Here is a 26,298-nt window from a genome sequence, read left to right as displayed (position 1 = left end):
CAATGAGAATATATTTTCGCCGTCTTCTCCTACTAACAGCAGACTACCTGCTCCAGCAAAAATCGAGAAGAATATGGTGCTACTAGTACACAGAATAGAGCGCATCGATAGCAAAACCTTTTTAAAAGCTTATGTGCTATATCGACTGTTGTTCTGGGGAGGCGGTCGCATTATACCTTACTTTAGTAGATTGCACTTATCGAGCTTGTCCATGTGTCTAAGCATTTTCTGCTCCGCCTGTGTTGCTGCTGCTTCCGGCACGAAAAAAAAAATAATTTTGGCGCTTTTATACGACACGCATTTTTCTTTTATTTTCACGATCTTTTTCGTTCCCAACGACATATACATTTTTTAAAAATGACATCAACAAACAACAGCATGCGAATTGAACAAGTCAAAAGCGCACCACGCGAACAACGTGTTGCTGCTCATTCACACATTAAAGGATTGGGTCTAAATGAAGACGGATCTGCTGTACACACACTTGGCGGCTTTGTTGGTCAAGAGCAAGCACGCGAGGTAAAAATTAACACTGCATTTTGAAATCCCCGATTTGACAAACGTCTAGATTCATGTCTGCTCTCTGGTACAATATTAAAAACGACTAACATGTTACTAGGCCAGCGGCATCATTGTAGAATTAATCAAGTCCAAAAAAATGGCAGGTCGAGCACTATTGTTCGCTGGCGCGCCTGGCACGGGTAAGACCGCCATTGCGTTAGCCATTTCACAAGAACTCGGACCCAAGGTGCCATTCCGACCCATTGTTGGATCCGAAGTCTACTCTTCCGAAATCAAAAAGACCGAGGTGTTGATGGAGAATTTCCGACGCGCGATTGGGTTGCGTATCAAGGAAACCAAAGAAGTGTATGAGGGTGAGGTGACGGAATTGACGCCCGAAGAGACCGAAAATCCATTGGGTGGTTATGGCAAGACGATTTCGCATGTCATTATTGGATTAAAGACCGTCAAGGGCACAAAACAGCTCAAACTGGACCCGAGTATCTTTGAGTCGATTCAGAAAGAACGCGTTATGGTCGGTGATGTCATTTATATTGAAGCCAATACTGGTGCAGTCAAACGTGTTGGTCGGTCGGATGCGTTTGCGACAGAATTCGATCTGGAGGCAGAAGAGTATGTTCCCTTGCCAAAGGGCGATGTGCATAAAAAGAAGGAAGTCATTCAAGACGTGACGTTGCATGATTTGGATGTTGCAAATGCTAAACCTCAGGTAAACAAACGGGTTTAATATATTGCGTGAACGAAAAGGCTTGCTAAGATGGAATTCGATGAAATGTCAATAGGGTGGCCAAGATATCATGTCGATGATGGGACAGCTGTTGAAGCCAAAAAAGACGGAAATCACGGATAAGTTACGACGAGAAATCAACAAGGTGGTCAACAAGTACATCGATCAAGGCATCGCTGAGCTGGTTCCGGGTGTGCTGTTCATTGATGAGGTTCACATGCTGGATATTGAATGCTTTACCTATCTCAACCGAGCCCTTGAATCGCCTTTATCACCTATTGTCATTTTTGCCACCAACAGAGGCATGTGCACGATCCGGTAAGTTGCAGTAAAGTGGTAAAACATCTCTTGTTAGATGTGTCGGGCAGGAGAGTAATAGTAAACCATATGTATGTAGTGGCACCGAGGATATCATAGCTCCTCATGGTATTCCTATCGACTTACTCGACCGCCTCCTGATCGTCCGCACACTTCCATACACCATTGACGAAATCAAGACGATTGTTGAGATTCGAGCACGAACGGAAGGTTTGACAGTAGAGGAATCTGCTGTAGATCACATTGCTGAAACTGGCGTCAACACGTCATTGAGGTATTTATATTCGAGAAACAAGAAAAAAACTTGGCTCTCTTGCTCGTGCAGCAAAACAAGCCTCTTGCGCGCTCTCTCTCTCTAACCCAAACGGGATTACTCTAGATATGCGGTACAACTCTTGACACCTGCTAGCGTACTGTCACAAATCAATGGTCATGAAAGCATAGCGTTGGATGATGTCCGGGAAGTGGATGATTTGTTCTTTGACGCGAAAAAGTCTGCAAAGCATTTGGTAGAACAGGATTCACAATTTATCGTATAAAAATACACATACGCTTCTTCTTCTTCTACCTTATTTGATTGTCATACATAAAAGAAAAAAAATTACATATAAACAAACAATCAAAATCAATCAACCTTTCCCCCCCTCTTTCTCTTTCGCTTTCTTTTCTCTCTCTCTCTCTCTCTCTCTTTCTAACAACTTCGTAGTGCTGCGATGATGGTGGATGTTATCGAACCAGCAGCAGCAGTAGCAGCAACAAAAAAATCCATTGTTGATGACACTGTTGGTCCTATCGTCTTTGCTCATGCTCCTCCTACCAAGCAAGAGAAAGCAGCAACGACTCACCGGCAGCAGCAGCTTGGCGACAAATTCCTTACGGTGGTACACGGACTCGCACTTTCAATGGGTGTGTTGGTCGACAAGCGCAATTTTTTTCAAGAATGGATGACCTATGACTCTGTCAAATGTGTTGTCAACTATCCGCTGCGCCGCATCAGCTTGTATTTCAAATTCAATCAACAAGACTACAAGGCCGAGTTTGAGTTTAAAGACATGGTCAACGGGGAAATACTTGCTGATGACTTGTCCATCAACAGAGCTCGTAGTAGTAGCGGTGCCAACAAGAAAGGAGAAGAAGGAGAAAGTGGCGCCCGCAAGGCGGGAAAGAAAAAGAACAAGAAGCAGCAACCGTCAAAGGACAAAGCCAGCCAAGTCTTGTTTTTCACGTTTCATCTAAAGTACCCACCCGAGTATTGGCGTTTGACACACCGTGGTTCTACCATGCAGCAAAACCAATGGGCGCGTGTAGCACAAATCCCTGTCGACGCTGCTGGTAGTGACGGCGATATTGTCACATCATGTGAGCCTCTCACCGTTGGCGCTGACGACGACGGCGCGGCTGATCAACATCAACAACTGTTACCTGGCGATGGAAGGAGGATCAAATATATGCAGCTCGGCACCTGGATTGTACTCCGAATGTCCTTTAGCACCAACTCGCCAGTGCGCAAGGCGTACGATGAAGTCATACAACGTGGCAAGAATTATCGACTGGTTCGAGAACTGTATCCGAGAAGACGACTCATACCCACCACTGAAAGCGCGACGTCACAGCAGCGACAATCGAACCGACAAGTCCATGAAGATATGAATGATGAAAAAGCAGCGTTCAGCAAGTATTACGTTCTCCACGGGTATATTTCACGATATCAACTCAACAAGCACGAGTTGGATGGTCTGTTCTATTCAGAGTATGCAAAGCTGTCTCCAGACAATGCTAACTCGGCACTACAGCTTATGCTGAACACAATGACCATGGAGCATGGGCATCGCAAGACGCCTGGGCAGTTACTCAAGCAGATTACTGACCGATACTTTAATCTGAAGCCAAAGTCGTCTTCACAACAACAACAGCAGCAACCATCAGCAGCAACGCCTCAAGATAACGAAGAAGCAGACACGGGAAAACAAGCAATGACGACGACGACGAAAAAGAAGAAAAAGAACGAGGAACCACCACGACTGATCAAGGTCAACAAGATCACCATCACTCCTACAACGATCCGGATCGAACGGCCACAGATTGAACCGCCGAACCGCGTGTTGCGTCAATTTATAGACAAGTTGGATCGGTTCATACGTATCCAGTTTGCCGATGAGAACGGGGCACGCGTGCACATCTCGCCCAAAGCATTGCACGACAGCGAAGCCATCTACCGACGCATCGCGTATGTGATACAACATGGCCTGATCGTGTTTGGTCGCCACTATAGGTTTTTGGCCTTTTCTCAGTCCCAGTTGCGCGAACATGGATGCTGGTTTTTTGCAGACAAGGACGGGGCATCGACAGCAGATGAGATCAGAAAGTGGATGGGTGATTTCTCAGGCGACAAAGTCGTGGCCAAGTATGCTGCCCGCATGGGACAATGTTTTTCATCCACACAAGCCATTCAAAAACTTCATACGAAACAGGTCGACCAGGTGGACGACATTGAGCAAAACGGGTTCACGTTTTCTGATGGCGTAGGCTTGATTTCTGTCAACCTTGCACGCACCATTGCCGCTCGTTCCTATCAATCCGCAGGAAAAGTAGCAATGGCGAATAAACACTTTTTATTGCCAAGCGCATTCCAGTTTCGTTTGGGTGGCGCAAAGGGCGTGTTGACCGTCGACTCGTTTAACCACCTAGCGGACGGAAAGGATATCGCGTTACGACCGAGTCAAATCAAGTTTACTTCGACACACAAAATGTTGGAAATCAATCGGCCTGCACACGCGTCATTCACATACTTGAACCGTCAAATCATCTTGTTATTATCCTCGCTGGGTGTACCCGATGACATTTTCATGGAACTGTTACAAGTCATGCTCGGACAGTTCGACAAGATCTTGGCAGACCCAATCCAGTGTACGTTGATGTTGCGCAGCCATCATTCAGATGAGTTTGGGATTCACATGGAGATGGCCAAATTGGTCAATGCTGGCTTCTTGGAGGAAGGCGATCCCTACATTACGAATCTGATCAAGGTGTTTCGCTCTAGCAAGTTTAAAGAGGCCAAGAAACGTGCCAAGATCTACGTGCCTCAGGCGGCTTCGGCGATTGGTGTGTTGGACGAAACCAAAACGTTGAAGCCGGGACAGATTTTTGTTCAGTTGTCGGGTGGCATCAACGATGGTGAAAAAAATGGCAGCGGCGGCAAGAGCAAGAAGAAGAACAAGAAGAACAAAAAGAACAACAAGAATATCCTTCAAGGACCATGTGTGGTGTATCGTTGTCCAAGCTTGCATCCAGGCGATATCCGTATGGTTGAAGCAGTCGATTGTCCAGCGCTCCATGGTCTGCATGATGTGATTGTGTTTTCGGCTCAAGGAGAACGCGATATTCCCAGCATGTGCTCAGGAGGTGATCTGGATGGAGATATCTACAGGTATACCTTTGTAGTTTCACTTTAGTGTTCTGTGGAACTCATATCTAAACATGATGGTAGCGTTATTTGGGACGAGCGGTTGTTTCCAGCAACCAAAGACACAAAGCCGATGCATCACATGCCTGTCCCGATGCGTCAAATTCAAGGCCGCAATGTAGAGATCGACGACGTCAAGAAGTTTTTCCTGGATTATATCATCAACGACAATTTGGGCATGATTGCCAATGCTCATATGGCGCTTGCCGACAGCTCCCCGGATGGTGCATGTGCAAATGAATGCATCGAGTTAGCCTATCTACATTCAGTTGCTGTTGGTAAGTAGCATGTGTTAGTGTGTGTGGGGTGTGATAAGCGAGGGACAGAGGGAGAGGGGGCGATCCACCAGAAAGCGGCAACTCCAGAAGAAGCTTCCATTAATAACACTCCGGGATTGCATTTCTTGTGATTAATTGTGCATACAACATGTTATATTACACGCATACATGATACATGCATGCATGGTTTATCCTATACATGACACTGTACTACAACAACCACAGATTTTCCGAAAACAGGCGTAATTGCTGAGCTAAGCGACACCCTCAGAGCGAAATGGTACCCTGACTTTATGGAGAAAATCGACAAACCTGTTTACAAATCGACCAAAATTTTGGGCAAGCTCTACCGAGAAGTCGACGCAGAAACGTTCCAGTACTACAAACAAGATTTACACGAGTCATTCTATCTTCAGAAAGACGGCAAAAAGATAATGGAGATGAAATACGATACGAGGCTGTTTGTAGACGGAATGCAAAAATACATCCTGGCGGCGCGTGAACTCAAAGAAAAGTATGATCAGCAGCTGCAAGAATTGATGGACCAGTTTGGCGTGGCTACCGAGTCCGAAATCGTCTCGGGTTCGATTGTAAAGTGGCTCAAACGCATGGATGGACCCGAGAAGTTTCATGAAACAAGGCATCAAGCGCAACTCCAAGTAACACGGCTGCGCGACGATTGGCGACGAGCCCATTTTCCTACACTAAAGAAGGAGCATGGTGGCTATTATACAGGAGAACAAAAACATCAAGATATGTGCAAGGCTGCGGCATGGTATTATGTGACCTATCATCCCACAGAGTTCCAGAACTTGAAAGCTTCGGCAGCCGCAGCAGTAAATGAAGACAGTCGACTTTACCAAGGCTATCTAGACGAAGACTACGGCGGCGGGCAGCAAAAGAAAAAGAATAGCAGGAACAAGCAGCAGCAAGCACAACGGATGTTGAGCTTTCCATGGGTGGCGCATGAAATTCTGTGCAGACTCGCCAGGGTCAATCCACCCTTGGAGGAACATGCCCGTGCTATCCCAGAATTGGAGATTTTGTCACTTGGCGGTAACGACAACAGGAACAGGGGCAGTCGTAGTGCATCTGATGCCATTGTAACCCGTAGTGGTAACGGTCGTCGTCGTAAAAGCAGCCGTATTAGTTCTGGTAGCAGCAGCAGTGGAAGTAGCGGCGGTGCTATCAATTCTGCTGGTGGTGCTAATGCATCTCCTTCTGCATCCTCCTCATCTTGTGCGTCCTCCTCTTTTGCTTATTGACAACAATGATTTTTCATTTTCAAGGGATAGCAGTGCTATACCTTGCTTGCCTAAGGGAAAGAGAAACGCTGTATCTGTTTGCTGGTACACTACCAAGGAATAAAGTTTTCCAAAGCTGATAACACTACCACAAGTGTTTTTTGACTTTTTGTGTTCCCTCGATTTTTGCACCCGACATCAGTTGAGTTGAGCGTAGGTGTACACAACAGCAGGCACTGCAGCCTTTTTTTTTTCTTTTTTTTTTTTGGTTGCTCTCGGGCGGGCTCAACCCCTAAACTCTTTCCTTCTTCTTCTCTCTCTTTCTCACTTTTACTACAAAAGACCTCATGAATGGGGAGGGTGAGGCATCGTCGACATTGGACAGTCATTTACCGTTCCAAGAAACATATACCCTGCGTCATGATATTCCGTTTATGCTTCCTCAACAAGTACTAGCGACGTCAACGATACCCGAAGAAGAGGAAGAAGAAGAGGTCGACGACCATGGCGAGCAGCAGCAACAACATAGGAGAATGATGATGATCATCGAAGAAGAAGAGGAAGAAGAAGAAGAGGAGGAAGGTCCTGCTAGTGTACGTGGCGATAACGACGACGACGACTCAAATCTAATAGGCCACAATAACAACAACAACAACAATGAAGAAGGACAAGACAATAACCTAGTGGATATCGCCAACCGAGCATTCATGTTGACATGCAAAAAGTTTGCACGTCAAAGCTATCCAGAGTTTCGACGACGTCAAGCGTATTCTTTCCTCGAAAACTGGTATCTGCATAGCATGTACAGCAAATCTCAGCAAATCCTACTTGGCATTTCACAAGCAACGGCCGTCGTACTATTATCTGGAGACGATTTCATGTTTACGCCACAGCTGGTTCAGCAGCAACATTTTGATCGGATGCAACAACAACAGTTTGATTATTGGCAGCAAGATGAGGATGATTATGCGTATGACGACGACGATGACGATGACGATATTGACGGAGGAGGAAGACGACGACGAGTAGATGATGATGATGATGACGATGACGATGACGATGACGACGAGGATCATATTTTTTATGTCCAAACAAGTGGTGGCAGTGTCACACCAACTGCACCATCGTTGTCCGCATCTACTGTAGCAACAGAAATAACGACCGATACGACGACAGCGGTTGCTGCAACGGCAAAGAGCAGGGTGATTATGGATGAAAACATGTGGATGGGTAGTAGTCGACATCAACAACAACAACATCATCATCATACTGAGCATGTCAACGGAGAGGACCGGAATCATAATACCAATATTGAGGAAACAATCAATGACGGAGCGACGATGGAAGAAGAAAGGCAAGAAGAGGCATTGGAAGGAGAATACACAGCTCTATCGCCCGAAGTCGTGCATTGGTATCGATCAGCACCGTTTAATCAACGGTTACGACGGCCATCTACTATCATGGAAGAGGAAGAGGAAGGGGAAGGGGAAGATCAAAAGCAACAAGCGACAACAAATGCTAGTGTTACTGCGGATAGTACAGAAGAAGAATACCAATCCATGGCTGATATCATTCCATCGCCACCGTTACCTACCCAGCAACAAAACCAGCTACGACAACAACAAGAAACAGTCATCACGATACCAACAACAACTTTATTAGAGGCAGTTGCAGATGATAATAACAAGAACGAGCAACACCAACGAACAAAGTATGGAGCAACCACTGTTGCGGTTCCATCATCATCATCAACAAGAACGCCGAGAAACAACAACAGCAGCAGCAACAGTAGCAGGGCAGTACAAATAATGGCGGTCACAGAAGAAGAGAACGGCGGAGACAACGACGACAACGACGACGACGAGAATCGTAGGGTAATACGAAACTATTTTGACACATATTACGCATCCACCCGAATTGCGGACACAGCTTGGCTCGTGCTCGAAGCAGCTGACACGCTAACATTGGAGCAACAACAAAAGAACAAGCCAATATCAATCCGGCAATTTACGCGCTACATGTTTGGTATCTGGCGGATATTCTTTCTCTGCGTTGAGTCAGTGTTATCTGACGTTGGCGGATTGTTTATGATTGTAAAAAAGCCAACATCATCACCATCATCAATACCACCAAGCAAGGCATCACCATCACCACCGTCACTAGTAGCATCGTCAACGTTTCCTTTTCCTCACCAACAACAAAAGTCATTTTTATCAAAAGCATCTCCATCTACTACTACCACTACCATTACTGCTACTCAGCATCCATCACAACAGCAGTCTGATCCTTCTTTAGTCGTTTGAAACTCGCACACCTAAAAGCTTTTTTTTTCCTGCCCTCCACAACGCACACTACCTGCACGTATATACATCTCCCTATATTACACCCTATATACATTTGTCTATTGTATAGTTTTTTCTTTTTTTTTTTCCGTCGATGCATCTTGCATTTCGGAAATGGTTTCCATCTGTTCTTTATTTGTATATTGTATTGTTTTTATAATCAAAAAGAAAACAAGAGAAAGAGAGACTGCATTTTCATCATTGCTGGTGCTGCTGTCACTAACTCCCTAGGGTTCTCTCTCCTGTATATATGTGTGTATGACGTGTTTGATCCGGGATCAGCCGTAGCAGTAGGATATACATATGACTGACAGATCTCTACTTGCAGCGAATTGCAGCATTCTAGATATGGGCATTCAAGGTTTAGGCTTTACAGTATAGACATCATCAAGTCTTACATGGGGCAGTCTATATTATGTATTGTGCATAGTTGGAGAAAGCGAGCAGTATGGTACGATACAGGGCTCTTGATGCAATACTAAAGTAGTACTTATACTCCTTCATCCCCGCATGTGGTGATAGATACCATGGTGTGTTTTTATTTCCACGGGTTATAGTATGATTCCAGTGCACGCTCTCGCCGTTTGTTGGTGACGCACTACTACTATTAGTAGCGACTACTTGCTCAGGTACGGTTTAGATCAGCCCATGCTCCACCTATTCATGTCGCACAAAACGGGGTCCTGTCGGCTCCTTGAGAAAAGAAAATCACCCGATTTTTATGTTTGCACAGAACATTTTAGGTATCCGACAACCGGAAAACGGTTTTCGCTGCATGACACAATTAGAAGGCCGGAACACCATAACCACAAACACACAAGCACACCTACGCGTGTAATAGACGATCCCCGTCATTTTCGTAAACACACAAAAACAAGACATCGTTAGCGCATTCTCCTCTTTCTCTTTCTTTTCTATTCTCTCTTCTTTTTTCAGATTTACACACAACACACAATAAATGTCTGGAAGTACGCCTACTACTACTGCTACTAATACTGAACCCACCACGCAACAAATCGATTTCTTGATCGTGGGCGCTGGTCCTGTCGGTCTCTTGGCTGCCAATCTCATTATACAAGCTGGTTTTTCGGTGCGTATTCTTGACGTCGAATATGAACCAAACCATTGGGGACGGGGTGACTGGATCCATGGTCGTACGTTGGAACTTTTAGAACGTGCAGGATTGGCCGAGGAGCTCCTAAGCACTGGTGTCAAGGTAGACCAGATTGCATCGTACATGAATGGTGAGCTACAGTCAAGCATTCCTTTTGTACCAGACGAGGTTGAATCAAAGCATCAGTAGGTTTTTCTATCTCTCGTACTTTTGTAGACCCGGGGAAGAAAGGAGGAGAGGTTATTGATAAAAACAAACAAGAATGATGAAGGGAGGGAACTAAACACCAACATCAATTTTGCAGATACCTTTTATGCGTTGGTCAGCATATCACAGAAACCAGCCTCCAATCAAGCTTGACAAACCAAGACGTTGAGGTAGAACGACCTGCGACAGTGATCAATATCATTGACGGACCGGATGCCAACTACCCTGTTCGAACCACAGTGATGCATCTGCGCGATGAAGCCCGGACGGAGCAGGTAGACTGCAAGTATTTGTTGGGCTGTGATGGAGCACACAGTGACATTCGCCAACAGCTCGGGATCCAGACCGAGGGCGAGACCACAGAGACGCATGCAGGCGTGATTGATGCTCTGGTTAGAACTAACTTTAATGCGGGACGAAAAGATGTGTGGTAAATATTTGTCGCTGTTCACACTACTACTGCTTCTTACTATTGCCGAAGACTATGATGAAAAGCCCAATTAAGTCCCTTCTCTCTTTTCATTTTTGTATATTTGTATTAGCATGCTGCAAAACGATGTGGCGAAAACCATCAGCTTGTTTCCCCGCGAGAACGGATTGACGCGGATATTTGTGCATTTCGACGAAAACGAGCTGGAAATGAGAAAGGAACAATACAACCGTAACAAGATACAACTGGAGGACATTCAACGTGAGGCAAAAAGGGCTCTGCTTCCAAACCGACTCGAGTTTTTGGGCATTCTATATTGGTCCGTCTATGTCGTCGGTCAACGGTTGGCTACTCAAATGGATGCTATGCGCCAACGGGTCTTTCTTTGTGGTGATGCTGCTCATTGTCAAAGTCCTACCTTGGGTCAGGGCGTCAACACTGGCTTTGGCGATGTATTCAACTTGGTAAATGTAGTGATGATGCATCCATGCGTGTGTGTGTAACAGAAAAACTGACATTCAAAAAAATTAAACAAGGTTTGGAAATTGTGCATGGTGGAACGAGGCGTGATCAAGCGTGACATTTTGTCGACGTACACAGCCGAGCGTAAACCTGTGGCACAACAGGTGTTGGCTGTAGACAAGGTGGCTGCCAAAGCAGCAGCAGGCCATCAATCCTCTAAGGAATACTGTAGCATCGTACAAGAACATCGTGCATTCACCACTGGTTTCGGTATCCAATATCGAAACAGCAACAGCAACAGCGAAACGAACAAGAACCCATTGCTGCTCGGTAGCAATAACAGTAAAAACCAAGCACTAGTACAGACAGGCATGCGTGCACCCAACTTCAAAGTGTTCCACTATGCCACTGGCCGCAAGACCCGTCTTTTCGAAAAAGTACATGGCGACTGGCTCGCATTCAATATGCTTGTTTTAGCGGATGATTTGGTAAAGTCCCATGCTGCTGTCGAGTCCTTGTTGCAATGGAAGCACCCGGCCTTGTCAACACAAATTGTGATCACCACTACACCGGCAGACAAGATTGAGTCTGAAGGTATCTTGGCGGATATGAAGGATCGTATCATGTTGGACAAGCTGAACCGTGCTCAAGTACATGCTGCGTATCATAGCAACAACAACGAGGAGGACGTGCAGGCAGTGATCGTAAGACCGGATGGATACATTGGAGCCATTGCGGGTGGCTCAACGCCAGACGAGCTCGTGGGTGCTGTGAAAAAGTACTTTGATGGATTTACTGCCTAGTAGCAGTAGAGATTACATTAGAGCTTCTGCCACATAGAGAAACAGAACATCTTAAATAACAACACAAAAGTCCCCACCCCTCCCTCGATTTCTTATAGATATTATTTGTCTCTCATTTTTTTTCACAACTTACACTATTCCCCCCTTCTCTTTTGATCTCTCTTCTTGTTTGTCTTTTATATGCATATCTGTTTGTTTTCTATACATTTTTTCTCCTTCCCTGTATACCACACATTCACCATTGAAGATAGTCCCCTTTCTTATATACAACAGTAGCAGCAACAACAAAAATATATGTGTCTAACAATTGTTGACGTTTATCTACGCTTTGTTTAATGTCCAGTTTTGATACAAAGCAGCATGCTTGCTACAAACCAATGTTGATCTTAATCGCTTTCACTTGGGTATAATCAGACAAAGCGTATTCACCACACTCACGACCCAATCCACTATCATTATAACATAGATTGCGACGTCGAGTTAGACTTGATAGAGAAATAAACAGTGTTCACAGGTAACGAAGCATACTGTACCTTTGCTTGTATCCACCAAACGGACTTTCTGAATCTACTTGCATGTACCAGTTCACCCATACAGTGCCTGCTTCCAATGCATTAGAGGCTGCCACTGCTCGTGTGACATTGGACGTAAACACTGCCGCTGCAAGTCCATAGCTCGTATCATTTGCCTGAGCAATCACTTCATCCTGGTTCTTGAACTTGCTGATAACCACCACAGGGCCAAATATCTCTTCGCGCATGATTCTCGAACTGGGTTCGACATCTAAACAAAACAAACAGTTCCTGTTCAGACAGGTTCTCGTGTTTGGACGACGATTTGATGTATGATACCTGTGAAGATGGTGGGCTCAATAAAATAACCAGAATCTCCAATGCGGTTGCCACCATGATAACATGTAGCGCCTTCTTTCTTGCCGATATCGATATAGTTTAAGACACGCTTGAGCTGATCCTCAGACACTTGGGGTCCTTGTTCAGAGTCTTCGTCGCCAAACGGACTACCAACCACTCTTTTTGATGCCATGGCTCTGAATTTTTCAAGGAAGGCATCATAAATGCCTTCTTGAACCTAAGAGTTGTTGCATCCAACTTTTAATCTGAGAGGTAGTAGCACATACAAATAAGATATTCAACAGAGTTTGTAAGACTTACGTAAATTCGAGATCCAGCAAAACATACTTGACCACCCAATACATAAACGCCATTCAACGACCACCAAACGGCCTGATCCAAATCCTCCACATCATCAAAAATGATATTGGGAGACTTGCCACCCAACTCTAGTGTGACCTTTTTCAGGTTCGTTTCTGCAGCCGCTTTGAGGACAGCACGACCTGTAGCCGTCGAGCCGGTGAACGCCAGCTTGCGTACTCTCATGTGACGAGCCAATGCATCGCCTGCCAATTGGCCATAGCCAGTAACAATGTTAATCACACCAGGTGGGAAGCCAACTTCCTTGATAAGTGTAGCTATTTTCAGTGCAGACAGAGGGGTCAGTTCGGATGTCTTGACAACAATTGTGTTTCCACAGCATATGGCAGGGGCAATTTTCCAGGCAAGCATGAGTGCCTGCAGTAGCAATTAAAATGAATTTGAGCTGAATTAAACTTTTTTTTTTTTCGAAACTTACTCCCACATTCCAAGGAATGATACCGCCACAGACACCAATGGGTTCATGCACGGTATATGACAGTTTGCCTTGTGTCTCAATGACCTTGCCATGCAATTTGTCACAAAGACCTGCAAAATAACGTCTATTTTTTAAACAGTATGATAAACGATTATTATGCGATCCCTTGGGGAGGATACTTTAACCCCCGAAATACCCACACTGTACTTACAATTGCGAAATGATTAATGGAATTTCAACAGCATTTGAAAATCCAAACGGTTTTCCGTTATCCAAAGCCTCAATTTGAGCCAGATCTTCAGCGTCCCGTTCCACGAGATCAGCGAGTTTATTCATAAGACGTGATCGTTCTCTCGGGTTGCTTGTTTTCCAACCACCGCCATAAAATGCCTTTTCGGCCGCATCCACTGCCAAATTGATTTGTTCGGCTTCAGCTAAAAATAATACATATTGTGTTGTTGTTACTTAACGAGACCATTCCGTGCTTAAGTTGTTGACAAGAGATTAAAGGTTAAAGTGTCTAGCGCAACGCTAAAATAAATCTCGAATGTTTACCAGCTTCGACTGATGCGATAACTTGGCCAGTAGATGGATTTATCGTATCGATGGTACCTGCACCCTTGACAAATTCGTTGTTAATGAACAAGCCAGTGTTCACTTAAAGAAGGGACAAGAGTTTAACAGAACAATGTTAGTTTTCCTCTCGGTTTCATTGCTATGAATATGGATGATGTGCATAGTGATCGAGACGACTTACAAGTGATTTTGTAGCCTTTTGGCGTAACGAGCTCGATTTCAGACATTACTGCTGCTGTTGTCAGTATAAAGAAAGTTGATGAATGAAAAAAAAAATAACGAAAGCGGGATCTTCCTTTATATATACTTCACAAAGCGGCGGGCGAGCTAAAAACAATCTGGTATCATACCTATTATAATCACTTTTGCAGCGAAAAGAGTTTAGCTGATCTTTTTTTCTCTCTCTATTTCTTTGTGTTATGTCGTGTTTTCCCGCTCACCTGAGGCTTGCTCGTAGTTTGCAATGGTCAGAGTATTGAAGATCAGCATGCACTACCGATAACTGCGGAAAATCCAAGGCTAGCAACTTACTAGTACATATGAGGCTCACGTCATATCTAGGTGCAAAATTACGTGGGATAGGTACAAAGAAATTGTGTATCGATCAAAGAACAAAGAAAAAAATAAAACGGCGTTTTGTCTGAACAACACTGCATACATGAATGCTTCATACAGGTGTTATACTGGTAATAATCCTTGTAGACATACATGCTAACGACGTTTTTTTGTGACTTATTTCACACAGATTTTATTGACCTGAATTATGAATGATACTTGCAACAACAGTAACAATCTCAATTGCTGCTTTGTAAATGCGTATGATGTGCTATGTTTTATAAAACGACAACCGCGGTAACGAAATCAGCTATACCAGTAACCTGATACAAATGTATCAAATAAACGGAAAACCGAAAGAATGGGTGTATCTATCGCCGGTGCACATTGTATCCAGTGCTACTGAGAACAGTTCCCTGTTGTGCTACTTTTTATTTCTGCGTCACGCGGATATATATGCACACATACTTCTTTTGAATTAAAAACACAATTGTACTGAAACAAGAAGGTGACTAGGATGGCTCTCGGTTTTATATAAAGCGTTTCTTATAGATTAAAATACTTGGAGCCAATAATCTCATAATCATGATGTTGAAGACTACGGTTATAAATTGTCACTACTGGACTTAGTAACGGTGTACAAAGTAGTATATATATAGCCATGTAGGGCGATAGGGCTTGTTTTTGCTTTACACGGAAAATGGATATTTCATACACACTTACTCACGCGCGCGCGCTTTTTGTAAAAAAAGTTTTAGCTGTTACGAATATAATCGTATTGAAAATGTCTACGTTTGAACAAAACATAAACAATTCGATCAGCTTTTTTCTTCTCGATGTATGATCGTAAATAAATCTTGGTCTTTCTTCAGACATTCTGTTTAGAGAGCTGTCATATCAGCAAATCTAAGAACAACTTTATCAACCACGCTTTTATTCAACAATATACACTCCAAACGCATGATCTCATAAAGAGATATCACATATCAAATAGCGGCAAGATATACGTCCTCAGCCACTTTGTGACACTTGAATAGAGTAAAGATTTCCAAACTAATTCTTGATCTCAGTCTTAAAACATCGTTGTGTACTACTATACTACCGGAAAATGCCAGCCAGGCAGGCACTTCTACTGGTTAGATGTGTATATACGTGGCGACTATTTCGGTTGGCAGCAGTATCATAGAGCCACTGATCGTTTTACATAACGTTGTACGCGGTACGGTGTCTTTCCAACGTCGCCTGGTGGCTGCGTATACTGTGTTCTACATGTTTAGTGGTAATAATAATGATTGTATTGTGAAAACCATCATGCAGATTTTCTCTCACAAAACAAGCAAAGAGTTTTAATCCTTCATCGTCATAAACATATGCAGGTGCATTTGTGAGCTGATATACAGAAATTAGTAGCAGAGAAAAAAGATAGAAGAAAAGGGATGGGAGTGGTCGGTGGTATAGGCGAAGGAGACAAAGTAAAGTGGAAAAGCTACTACTGTACACGTTATATTAGTAACCACTCACACCCTGCGTACTAATTTAGTCAATGATAGATTATTCTGTGTAAGCACAGAAACACTATTGTCTGGAATAGATTCGATACTTTTGTCCCCTTCTGCTGCGACAAGTCGAAGATAACCATCAACTACTTGCGTATAGCCCCCTGTAATCCGTATTACGCCTGCCAAATCTATTTTATATACCAGGTATTGTTGAAGTTGATGAATTATTGGAATCGTGAGTTAGTGAATGAATGCTTTGTCGCATTGAAGTAACAGCATATGTACTTCATTGTAACAAGTCAATCTGTCAACTCACCTTGTTGCGATTTCAAAATGATGCAACCAGTAGCATCACCTACCAGGTGTTCATATACTCGAACAGTTTTGGCGCCATCTATAAGAGTAGTTATATATGAGTTGAAGGGGGTAATATAAAAGCAATATTAGTAAAAGAGGGTGGCGCGGGTATTTATAAATTGTGTTTGTTTCTTACCATTAAGCTCGACTGAAACAATAGCATTTACGACTTTAACAGCAATGTCGATGCCATATTGATCAGGTGCTAATGAATCGACTGTAATGGTGTGTGCTAAAAATTCAATCTTGTCATTCTACAGGCCACTACTATTGAAGAGGATTTACCGTTGAATAAATCAGTTACCTGCAGGCATTGACTATGAAGAAAAAGAGAGACAGAGTCTATCGGTGACCACTCATAGTAACGCGTGTATCGTGTCCGAATTCAAGCGCTGATCTGAAGAACCAAATTTTGCTTAATGCCGCACTACAAACCTTTTTCCGGTAACCCTCTGGATGTGTATCAAACTCGATTTTTATGCTATATCAACATCCACCTGCCTCGCTTCGCTCGGCTAAATGAGCCCCTTCGCTGCGCTCCGGGTCATTCAACGGATTGGATGTTTCCTGGGGGTTCCCCCCACACCCCCAAGGTGGGGGGTTCCCCCCCACACCCCCTTCTAAACCCTAACCAAAGCTCGCTTCGCGAGCTTACTTACTGCTACGCCTACCTACAACCCGAAACTCGTTCGCCTCGCTCACTGCTACAACTGCTACTACACTAAACCCTACAGAAGTTAAAGATAGCGGACTACAAGTTTACTAATGGCAGGCATTGTGCGAAAGAAATAAGAAATCTAAAATGATATGTATACAAAAGTGAAAGTATAAGAGCAGGAAAAAGAGTAGGGAGAAAGGGCGAGGTCTAAGATGTAGCAGCAGTAGCATCGTTGTCTGTGTGTGTTTGGGTTTGAGGTGGTGATTGTTGTGGTGGGTGTAAGAGCACTTCGTGGTAAACGATGTTTGTCGTAGCAGGGACATCTGTAGTGGATAATTCTGACATATCGACAGAAATACGCAAATTATCTGGGTTGGTTGCTCGTGAAAGAGCAACATACAATTGACCATGAGCAAACACAGGCTCTTGCAAACGGATGCCAACATGGGTTAATGTCTGTCCTTGTGCTTTATGTATGGTCATAGCGAATGCCAGGCGAACAGGGAATTGGGTGCGTTTGAAGAGAATGGGCGAGCGTGTTTGCGATGGTGTGAGTGTTATGCGAGGGATTAAGACAATGTTGCCAGCATGAGGTCCAGTGGCTATTTCAGCTTCAAGTACATATCTTTGAAAAGAGCGTACAATCAGCCGTGTTCCGTTGCAGAGACCACTTTGGGTGTGCAAGTTTCTCAAAAGCATGACTGGGCAACCGACTTTGAGTTTTAGCAAATGCGGAGGGAGGTCGGATGGATTCATGGAATTGAGCAGCTCTGGTGGGTACGTTATAAGCTCTTCAGGATCATCCACGGTATCTACGCTCTGGAATTCGTGGATAGTGCCTGGGAAATGGTCGAGTATTAGATCGTTGATTGCTGAAACGTCGACATTTTTTGGAGTTAGAATGGAGCGACTGATGAGGTAATCGCGATCCACGTGTGGTGCGTCAAGGCTGCCGTAAATGGCTTCGATGAGCGATTTAAGCACTGTTGTACGATCTGCGAGCGCGACGCATTTGGTATCACAGGAAGGACCTATTACCAGGTTTGATGTAGATACTTTAACGTAAGTATTACCGCTCAATAGCAAAAACATGCAAAGTAGAAGAGAGGATACAATGTTGAGTACCTGGCAAAAGTCAACACCAAGGACCATAATTTTTCCACCAAATGGAACATCGGCAAGCGCGGGATCGTCATGTCTCATGAGATTTGGATACGCTTGTACGTATACGTTGATACTTGTATTGATACTTGTGTCCAGCGTGTTTAAAGCGATGACACTTCTCATATGATGAAGGACGTGAAGTGAGCTTCATCTCGTGTTAATGAAGGTTATCCCCTTAAGTCTTTCCTCGATGCGATACCCGTCTACTCACATAGTCATACATTCATGTAGAACAAATTTCCTGATCTGGAGGAGCGTCATAAACGTGAGAGAGCAATTTGATTGGATAGATTGAACTGGCTCAAATGCCGTGTTCATTACTACTATATAACCGTGCGGCCGCAGCAATCATGGGGCTCTTCTTCCTCTTCGTCAACTTTTCTAAACCAAAGCTATTCAATGTGAGTGTCATTGGAATGGATTAGAGGATCGAAGAGTGTATGCTTATGTTGGTGAGTGAGAAGAGCGTATGAAACCGGTTGTGAGTATCTCAAAATCCGTTTATCTCACATTCTTTCTTTTTGACACAAACCTTCTTCTCGTCTTAACCTGGTCCATCTCCCCCTCACGTTGGCTCTCAAAGCGCAGATGCAAGAGTAAGTACAATATGGAAAGTGTGAAGTGTACTTTGAGGTTTTGCATGTGGATGTGATATACGAAAGAAGATATGAATTTCGACGTGTCTAAAGAAGTGTGTGTACAGCATACAGTCGCTAATGTTATCCTCCTTTCTTCTCTGCTACTACTATAGGATTCTGACTTTTTGAAATGGTTGGTTCGGTTTGTTGTTTGCATCCCACCCTTAAACATAAGCAACAACTGTAAGTACGGTAGGGAATGAAATGTGAGGATGAGTTGGAGAGAAGTCGAGTGTTTCTTGGAGGTGCTGATGCCATGACGTGTCAGGAATAGTTGCATATTAAGAACAGCCTGCTCATGATCTTTCTTCTTTTCATTCTACTTCAGGTTTCGCTTTATGCTGGTTGGGTTAATTGTGTCCTGCGGACAAATAACAGATAGTAAGTATAAGCAAAAGGGGACTTGAACATTGGCATGATAGGTGAGTAGGATGGCATGGGTGTTGGGGATGACGCGTCAAAGGTGTGCAGTATGTACAGCAGCGTGACAGGAAAGGGTTCCTGATCATGACGTATGCAGTATGGCAGTCTCTCAAAAAAAAATTCTTTCTCTCTCGCCTTTCTTCTCTTGTTCTTCAGAATTGGTCGTCGTGCCCTTCTTGCTTTTTCTTTCTCTAACTCAAGGCTCTCTTCCTCCAAGCCAAGGATGTCATGATAGTAAGTATACCTGGAAAGGATTTTGTGCTTGTGTTTGTTTTTGCGTCTTTGGAGAACCAGGAAGATGTCTGCCGTGACATGTCAAAAAGTGTATGCAGCTGCTCATAGATGTTTTTTTTTCTAAATAGAGGATGGCTCTGCGGTGATCTGTTTGGACTTGGATTGGCTTAGACCCCATCTCTCTCTGTCTATAACTTTGCTGTAAAACGACAAAACAAATGTAAGTCAGCTTGGGATGGAGAAGGATGGTAATGCCGTGTCAAAAATAAAGATAGCACAGTGTGTGAAACCCTCTAATGTTCTTTTTTTTTGTCAGCTATAAGAGGTGTTTTCGTCTTGGCTGCGATTCTCTGCTTCTACACTGGCCGGGTGTTCGGTTATCCTGTGTCTCATCGTAGAAGTATGGGTAAGTATAGCACGATAGAATCTTGTGTGTGTGGTTTGACAGTTTCCCATTAACTATTCGTCTCTTTTGTTTCTCGGAATGGCGGTAGTGCACAGACACCTCCATGCTAGTCAAGATTGATGCTCCACTGTCATCCCGCTAATAGAAGCCGACCTGTCAAGTAGTCCATCGGCAGTGGTCAAGATCTATCCATCCATCTGGACGGTGGCGTGTGCTTTTTGCTTTGACTTGGACCTGAGGAAGTCCTTAAAAGCCTCATCTTCTTCTTTGCGTTCTTTATATATTTTATCCCCCCCTCCCCTCCTCCCCTTGCTCTGACGCAGGAAGTCATTAAAAGCGTCTATTGCGTTCTTAATATAGTTTATCCCCCTCCCCTCCCCCTTTGCTTTCTTTCACAGTTCCTAGTAGCCTCTGTCTCGACCCATCTTCGGATGTTGCATCGTTTCACGCGAACGGCTGTTTTTTTTACTCAGGCAGCCTCCGGGCGTAAGTCCTGCTTCTTTCAAAATTCCCCGTGCCCACGGATAAAAAGTGCGGCCGAGGTCCCCCATGAATTTGGGGAATGCTTTGCGTAAGTATTTACTTTCTCTTTTTCTGTCTGTGAATTTACATGGATGAGAGTTTCCTTTTTTGGATTTTTCAGCTAACTTTTAAAGATTTTAATATTATAGAAGATACCGTACGTCCTATATTTCAAATTGTCTAGCTTTTTGTCAACTTTATAAGCCTTTGCGCCAGCTTGCCGAGCTGTGATAAGCGCTGCAAACATGTGTTAAGCTACTAACTTCTGGAAATCAATTCCATCCAACCCTATTTATAATAGTAAGATTAATTCGAATATCACAAGATAGAGATATAAAGATCTTACAATGTATCTTACTGTTTTTTTTAGGATGCAGTTACTCTAACCGACAAAATTTGTTTCCAATCAAGGCTTTTTGGTGGTGACAGTCGTCAACAAAAAACAAGCGCCAGAGAGATGGGCAATAAGCAAAGGATTCTACAGAAGCAAACGGTGAAACTCAAAATCATTTCTACTAAGCGAGATTTAAAACAATACCTAGTCCTTGGTCTCAAGTTATGTCAGACCTTCCACTATTTAAAAACTCCCAGCTACAGTACTGGTAATTTAGTAGTATCAAGAGCAGCAATGGCGAGTTTAAGAGATATTTATGGTAAACCATCACACTACTTATTCAATAGTAAAAGTTCTAGATGGTGTATTGTAATCTTTATAAAAGTATGCATATTTTTCATTCTACATATGCCAATCGACTTGTAGAGCTCTCCTTCATTCTCGATAACTGGAAAACGACGATTGAGACCAGGAGGCTCCGAAAAGTATCACATATCCTCTCCATCTCCATTAATATCTTGGCTATTTCCATCTTCCGTGAAATCGAATAAACTTGATGGTGTAATATGGGTCACCGCACCACCAAGACATATGTTCCGTTCTGAGTGGTATAAAAAGTGATAATAAACTGGAGATTGGATCGACGGTTTTTCCCATAGTGTAGCGAACCATGAAAAGATCATTTTCTTGTTGTAGCCAAGCAACTTAGTATACATTTCAAGGTGTCAGTAACGATGCTTGTTTGTAGTAGGATCCTCGAGCTTGGGCGATATATCGTTGAGCGTCCATGACCTTGGGCCCCCACCGCCTGATATGGTGGCTGCCTACTTGCTAATAACAATACCCGTGCAAGTTACATGCATGAAATTTGTCTCAATGTCGACAGCGAGGTTTCGTCGGAAACGAAAGTATAATCGGTCAGATGTTCCCCGGCAGCACCAGTCCATGATACTTCTCAGTCCGATTTTCTTTGAACCGTGTTTGAAAGCACAGGACGGATAGATCCTTCTTCCCAAATTGAGTCATCAAATTAACTTGGAGGTTGCTCGTAATCGATGGTCAATGCCTCAATAATTTTTGGGAACAGATTGCAAATGCAATTACACAATTACAGTATGAGCTGCTGGTGCATTTATGTGCTTGATGAAGGGTCTTGCTAACGTTCTACTACCACGTTGCAATAGGCGTTACTGTAGATCTGATGCATTATTTGTTGTATTTCGCGTTGCATAGTTTTTGAACCGTATTGATTTATACACAGTTGATCATACTAATACATTTGACTCTAAACTATCCCGCACTTGCTAAATGATCCCTTCAACTTGATAAATTTAACTTTACAACTGATCCGACTGTCTAGGCTCCCATGCAATTATTTTTCATCCACAACAATCATACCACCCGATTGGTTCCATAAGTATCACAACGTACAATATCCTTCACTAGCGGAGAACCATGGAACCACGGTCATATCGGATGTGCGAACGAGCCGAGTAGGAGTAAATTATGGATTTGGTACATAGCTGGTGGAAGAATTGTTCTGGGGTAAATCACAGGGACCAGTAAGCGCTGCTTGAGGGATCACAAGGGTCTCATCTCTGTTGTGGTATACACTAGTTTCTACTCTCCATTGTCTAGTCTTGTATGTGATATACATATCCTAAATACAAAAGTATATTTTAAATCCGGCTTCTCTTGTCCCTCAAAAACTTACATGTATTACGGTGATAGCTGAAGATTAATGCAAAAAACCCAAGGTTATATCAAAGAGCGAGCTAGTACATGAGATCATTGGAGTAAGGAATGCTCTTTATAAAGTAGAACTATCTTCCGATTTTAAGGTTGAAAGTAAATAGTGGAGAACAAGAAGAGAGGCCACACTGCATATATACCCCGTGATGTGCAGCGCTGGCGCTGGTGTACAGCCTTCGATGGAGCTAGCCGAAAGCTTACAATGTTCCGTTACTAACCTTGAAGAATGGCCGAGCGCGATCAATGCTCTAAATTTCGGTAGACGCAAAATAGTGGTGGCCTATAATATGTGCATTGTCAGCTTCGAGGAGTAAACTATCCATCTCTTCCTCCAAGTTACATATACATTCTGAGAGCTCGTTGTCAACGATAGTAGCCTAATACTATTATTACAGTCTGAAATCAACTGTTGAGTGCCTGATGTTATGTTCGTATCAAGAAATATATGGTGTTGTTGCTCTGCTTTATACTGCTTTTGTGGAATGGTCTCCAAATTTGAAAGATCCCGTCAGCTGCCGGAGTCAACTACAACACAGCATAAGCAAGAAGCTTTAAGACAATATGAAGCACTTGAACCTTTCATTTTTGGCTGGTGTCATAGCCATCAACTTTCTGAACGTTTCAGAGCGCGGCGAGACCGAGTACTAAAATATTTGCGGTAGAGGCAATGAATCGATGATATCTAGCTGCACGAACTCAGTATACATTTTACATGTACACAGAAACTACTGACTGAGCTCTTCACACATATTTTTTTTGTTGTTGTATGTCAAAAATCTTGTAATGACGTCCCCTATCTCAGGTGCTAGTAGTATTCTCGGGCGCTAGTTCCAATAAGTTTCGAACGTGTTCCTCTGTGTAATCTGTTAAAAGTTTCTTGTAAAAAGAGCCAAAAAGCTTCTGCTGTCATTTGTGCTCGAACTGACTAAACGCTCGTGTCGAGATCACAGTTTGCTTCACTATTACAAATTGACAGCGAATTTCTTATTCGGCGATTCAAATTAACCGAGCATCGGTCAACCTTGTAATGGGGCCCGGGGAAAAGAAACAGAGCATAGGGTGTATCTTTAATTCCTTCTTTTTTTTTACATTCCAAACAAATACACGCGAAACCATGCCTCGGACAGTCTCTCTCTTGGCAGGTCTTTTGGCTGTTGCAACAATTACATATAAATTTCGCGATGACTTAACGGCCAACACGAACGACATTCGTCGACGTCTGGACGATGCAAAGACTACGCTTGATCACGTCGCGGCCGGCACCGCAAGTCAATCTCACCTACGATCCCAACCTGCTCCTGCGCGTTCATTTATTGGCGAATCCCAGCAATATGTGTCTAAACGTCTGGTGCCTAGTGGTAAATTCTAAAGAACAAAAAAATAAGAGAGAGTGGAGGAGGGAGACCTTCTTTGTGCGTGCGTGGTGGTAGTGGTGGCGGGGGTCATACGAGAGAGAAACCAGTTGGGTAGCGTACTGAACTTAATCTAATTATCTAGTCAAGCATCAATGGAACGATCATATCGCTGGCGCAGCACAAACAATCATTCGCACAGATATCCCCTCGTATACAAAGAAGCTGTGGGATGAAAATGTAGCACCTAGCTTTAATGGAAAGAAAAACTAGAGTTTACATGCATTGTCTTCTATATATAAAGACATTTATAAAAAATAGGGAAAAATCGGTTTGTCGTCTCTTTCTCTCTCTCTCTCTTTTTTTTCTTTAATTCCCCACTTAAGCGTTTTCGCTCAGAATGAGTGACAGTAAAGTCTTTGTATACTCCTCAGAAGCGTCCGATCGTTGGAGCGATTCAAGCGATCATCCAACCTCGTCAGGAGCCGCAACGTGGTCAGTCACTGCAGCAGACAGCAACGCAGAACTGATCGTACCTCGAGTCACTTTTGACCTTGACGATGAGCAATTACGACGACGACAACAGCTACAACGACGCAACAATAGTAATACCAATAGCACCACGACCGACATTGGCCATCTCTGCATCATGGTGTGTGGCGATTCGGGTGCGTTCTTTTTTCTATTGAATATTATTACATGCCCAAAAAAGAAAGAGAGGGGTGAAGGGGGTGGAGTGATCTGCATTGATGATATAATGAAGCATATGAGCTTGTGTGTATTGCCATTACAATATAATACCCATGCAACTATATACACACAAATAAGGTATTGGCAAGACACAGTTGGTCCAGGCACTCGCTACGGCTATGCCGGAAATGACCACTGCAGGAACAACAGAAGATGTGCTATTCGATGACTATGCTATCCAAGAAACACGTGTTTCAATCGACGACAATAATGATGAACAGCAGCGTCAACAGAAGACAATCTGCTTCGTGGATACTCCTGGATATGGTGCATGCCTTGATGTAATTTTTCTTTTCTTATCTCTTTTCATGCGATCATATTAACAATATATTATTATGCGCAGCATTATTGATAATTGGAGGGATGTGATATAAATGAAACCTTAGGCTGAATCGGTTATAGCATCAGTGACCCATTACATTGAGCGCCAGTTTCAACGCACCAATGCAATGTTGAATCCTTTGCATGCCAACACACCAGAACTCACAAGGCTTGTCCACAATACTCATGGCGCGCATACCCATATTGACGCCTGCGTTTACATCGTTCTTGACAGACTTAAGCGCGTGGATATTGAATACATGCGTGCACTGCAACCTCTATGCAACCTGATTCCCATTATTCTCACGCATACCACACAACAGCAACAACACCGATCGTCGTCATCAAAAGCATCACCACCCATATCATTAATTCAACTCGAATTTGAAGAACAAGGCATTGAACCCTTTGATTTATTGTATCCACTCAATGATATCAATTCGGTAGTACCAATGTTCTGTGATCGAGTTCTCTTCTGCCCAAGTCGATTACGCCAGATTCGTCAAAACACTGCCGAAAAGTTCGTCACATGGCGGGCATCACAACATATAGTCATGGAACAACAGGACGAAGATGATCTGTCAACAACCTTATCAGCATCGACACTGACGACAGCAGAAACCGTGGATAGAATCCATGCCCTCCGAGCTCGACATGCCCAGAATATGAACTTGTTTATCTCGCGCTATGTCAGTGAGAAGCGCAAGTTAATGGAACGGGACATGTTTGAACGGGAACGTGCGCTTAGGCAGGAACTGGCGTCCGTCGAACGTCGCAAGCGTGCAGAATTGCTGTTGACTGAACTCAATGCGTTGTTTCAACAAGGCTCGCTCGGGGATTTCGATGGTGTTATCAAGGGTTCAGCGTCACCATTAGCAGCAGCAACAGCAACAGCCAACAAGCAGCAAAAACAACAACAGCAAAAGGAGGAAGAGCAGCAGCAGCTATCACGTTTGCTACTGTTGTTGCTGGAAGGATTGCAAAAGAATAGCTTGAAAGTGGCAGCCATGGTCTTATTCATTTCAATGCATCTGCTGTTCGATGTGTATCAGTGGTGGACAAATCGTTGCTCCAACTGAAATAATAAAAGAGGACTCAATCCTTGTGTAAATTAGATATCATATTTATGCGCAAAATATAAGTAGCATAGTTTATATACTGTAGCATAGTCTGTAAATTTCTTTCCATTTCTAATAT

The 26,298-nt window shown here is 43.5% G+C and overlaps 8 protein-coding genes across 8 annotated transcripts; 6 read left to right on the top strand and 2 right to left on the bottom strand.

The window, feature by feature from the left end:
- Positions 1-164: 164 nt before the first annotated feature.
- Positions 165-2,263, top strand: BDB00DRAFT_838582 (RuvB-like 1). Its single transcript, XM_053124645.1, has 5 exons — positions 165-519; positions 620-1,231; positions 1,305-1,567; positions 1,647-1,841; positions 1,947-2,263. Exons 1-5 carry the CDS (start codon positions 358-360, stop codon positions 2,104-2,106), a joined length of 1,392 nt encoding a protein of 463 aa, XP_052976567.1. The 5' UTR covers positions 165-357; the 3' UTR covers positions 2,107-2,263.
- On the top strand, positions 2,197-6,703 carry BDB00DRAFT_838580 (RNA dependent RNA polymerase-domain-containing protein). The gene is made up of 3 exons (XM_053124644.1): positions 2,197-4,994; positions 5,055-5,308; positions 5,534-6,703. The coding sequence occupies exons 1-3, from the start codon at positions 2,281-2,283 to the stop codon at positions 6,571-6,573; spliced, it is 4,008 nt and encodes a 1,335-aa protein (XP_052976566.1). The 5' UTR covers positions 2,197-2,280; the 3' UTR covers positions 6,574-6,703.
- A 1,642-nt stretch (positions 6,704-8,345) lies between these two features.
- BDB00DRAFT_838577 (uncharacterized protein) lies at positions 8,346-9,125 on the top strand. The gene has a single exon (XM_053124643.1). It carries the CDS (start codon positions 8,361-8,363, stop codon positions 8,853-8,855), a length of 495 nt encoding a protein of 164 aa, XP_052976565.1. The 5' UTR covers positions 8,346-8,360; the 3' UTR covers positions 8,856-9,125.
- Positions 9,126-9,852: 727 nt separating this feature from the next.
- BDB00DRAFT_769048 (FAD binding domain-containing protein) lies at positions 9,853-11,910 on the top strand (the record flags this gene model as incomplete). The annotated part of the gene is made up of 4 exons (XM_053119788.1): positions 9,853-10,193; positions 10,313-10,645; positions 10,758-11,109; positions 11,182-11,910. The coding sequence occupies 4 exons, from the start codon at positions 9,853-9,855 to the stop codon at positions 11,908-11,910; spliced, it is 1,755 nt and encodes a 584-aa protein (XP_052976564.1).
- A 313-nt stretch (positions 11,911-12,223) lies between these two features.
- On the bottom strand, positions 12,224-14,593 carry BDB00DRAFT_961204 (NAD-dependent aldehyde dehydrogenase). Its single transcript, XM_053129727.1, has 9 exons — positions 14,577-14,593; positions 14,318-14,498; positions 14,116-14,217; positions 13,772-13,994; positions 13,561-13,684; positions 13,083-13,499; positions 12,762-12,999; positions 12,444-12,693; positions 12,224-12,359 (listed from the first exon to the last, which is right to left on the bottom strand). The coding sequence occupies exons 2-9, from the start codon at positions 14,361-14,363 to the stop codon at positions 12,278-12,280; spliced, it is 1,482 nt and encodes a 493-aa protein (XP_052976563.1). The 5' UTR covers positions 14,364-14,498; positions 14,577-14,593; the 3' UTR covers positions 12,224-12,277.
- A 1,378-nt stretch (positions 14,594-15,971) lies between these two features.
- BDB00DRAFT_838566 (uncharacterized protein) lies at positions 15,972-17,053 on the bottom strand. Its single transcript, XM_053124642.1, has 4 exons — positions 16,852-17,053; positions 16,684-16,779; positions 16,507-16,584; positions 15,972-16,378 (listed from the first exon to the last, which is right to left on the bottom strand). Exons 1-4 carry the CDS (start codon positions 16,859-16,861, stop codon positions 16,209-16,211), a joined length of 354 nt encoding a protein of 117 aa, XP_052976562.1. The 5' UTR covers positions 16,862-17,053; the 3' UTR covers positions 15,972-16,208.
- Positions 17,054-23,724: 6,671 nt separating this feature from the next.
- On the top strand, positions 23,725-24,348 carry BDB00DRAFT_561200 (uncharacterized protein). The gene is made up of 2 exons (XM_053117857.1): positions 23,725-24,036; positions 24,181-24,348. The coding sequence occupies exons 1-2, from the start codon at positions 23,793-23,795 to the stop codon at positions 24,264-24,266; spliced, it is 330 nt and encodes a 109-aa protein (XP_052976561.1). The 5' UTR covers positions 23,725-23,792; the 3' UTR covers positions 24,267-24,348.
- An 82-nt stretch (positions 24,349-24,430) lies between these two features.
- Positions 24,431-26,180, top strand: BDB00DRAFT_875490 (Septin-domain-containing protein; the record flags this gene model as incomplete). Its single annotated transcript, XM_053127360.1, has 3 exons — positions 24,431-24,698; positions 24,859-25,061; positions 25,167-26,180. 3 exons carry the CDS (start codon positions 24,431-24,433, stop codon positions 26,178-26,180), a joined length of 1,485 nt encoding a protein of 494 aa, XP_052976560.1.
- Positions 26,181-26,298: the final 118 nt, after the last annotated feature.

The sequence above is a fragment of the Zychaea mexicana genome (assembly GCF_025766255.1).
Source record: "Zychaea mexicana strain RSA 1403 chromosome Unknown BDB00scaffold_73, whole genome shotgun sequence".
In the NCBI taxonomy this organism is placed as follows: domain Eukaryota; kingdom Fungi; phylum Mucoromycota; class Mucoromycetes; order Mucorales; family Lichtheimiaceae; genus Zychaea; species Zychaea mexicana.
This window is presented reverse-complemented; position numbering and strand designations above follow the sequence as displayed.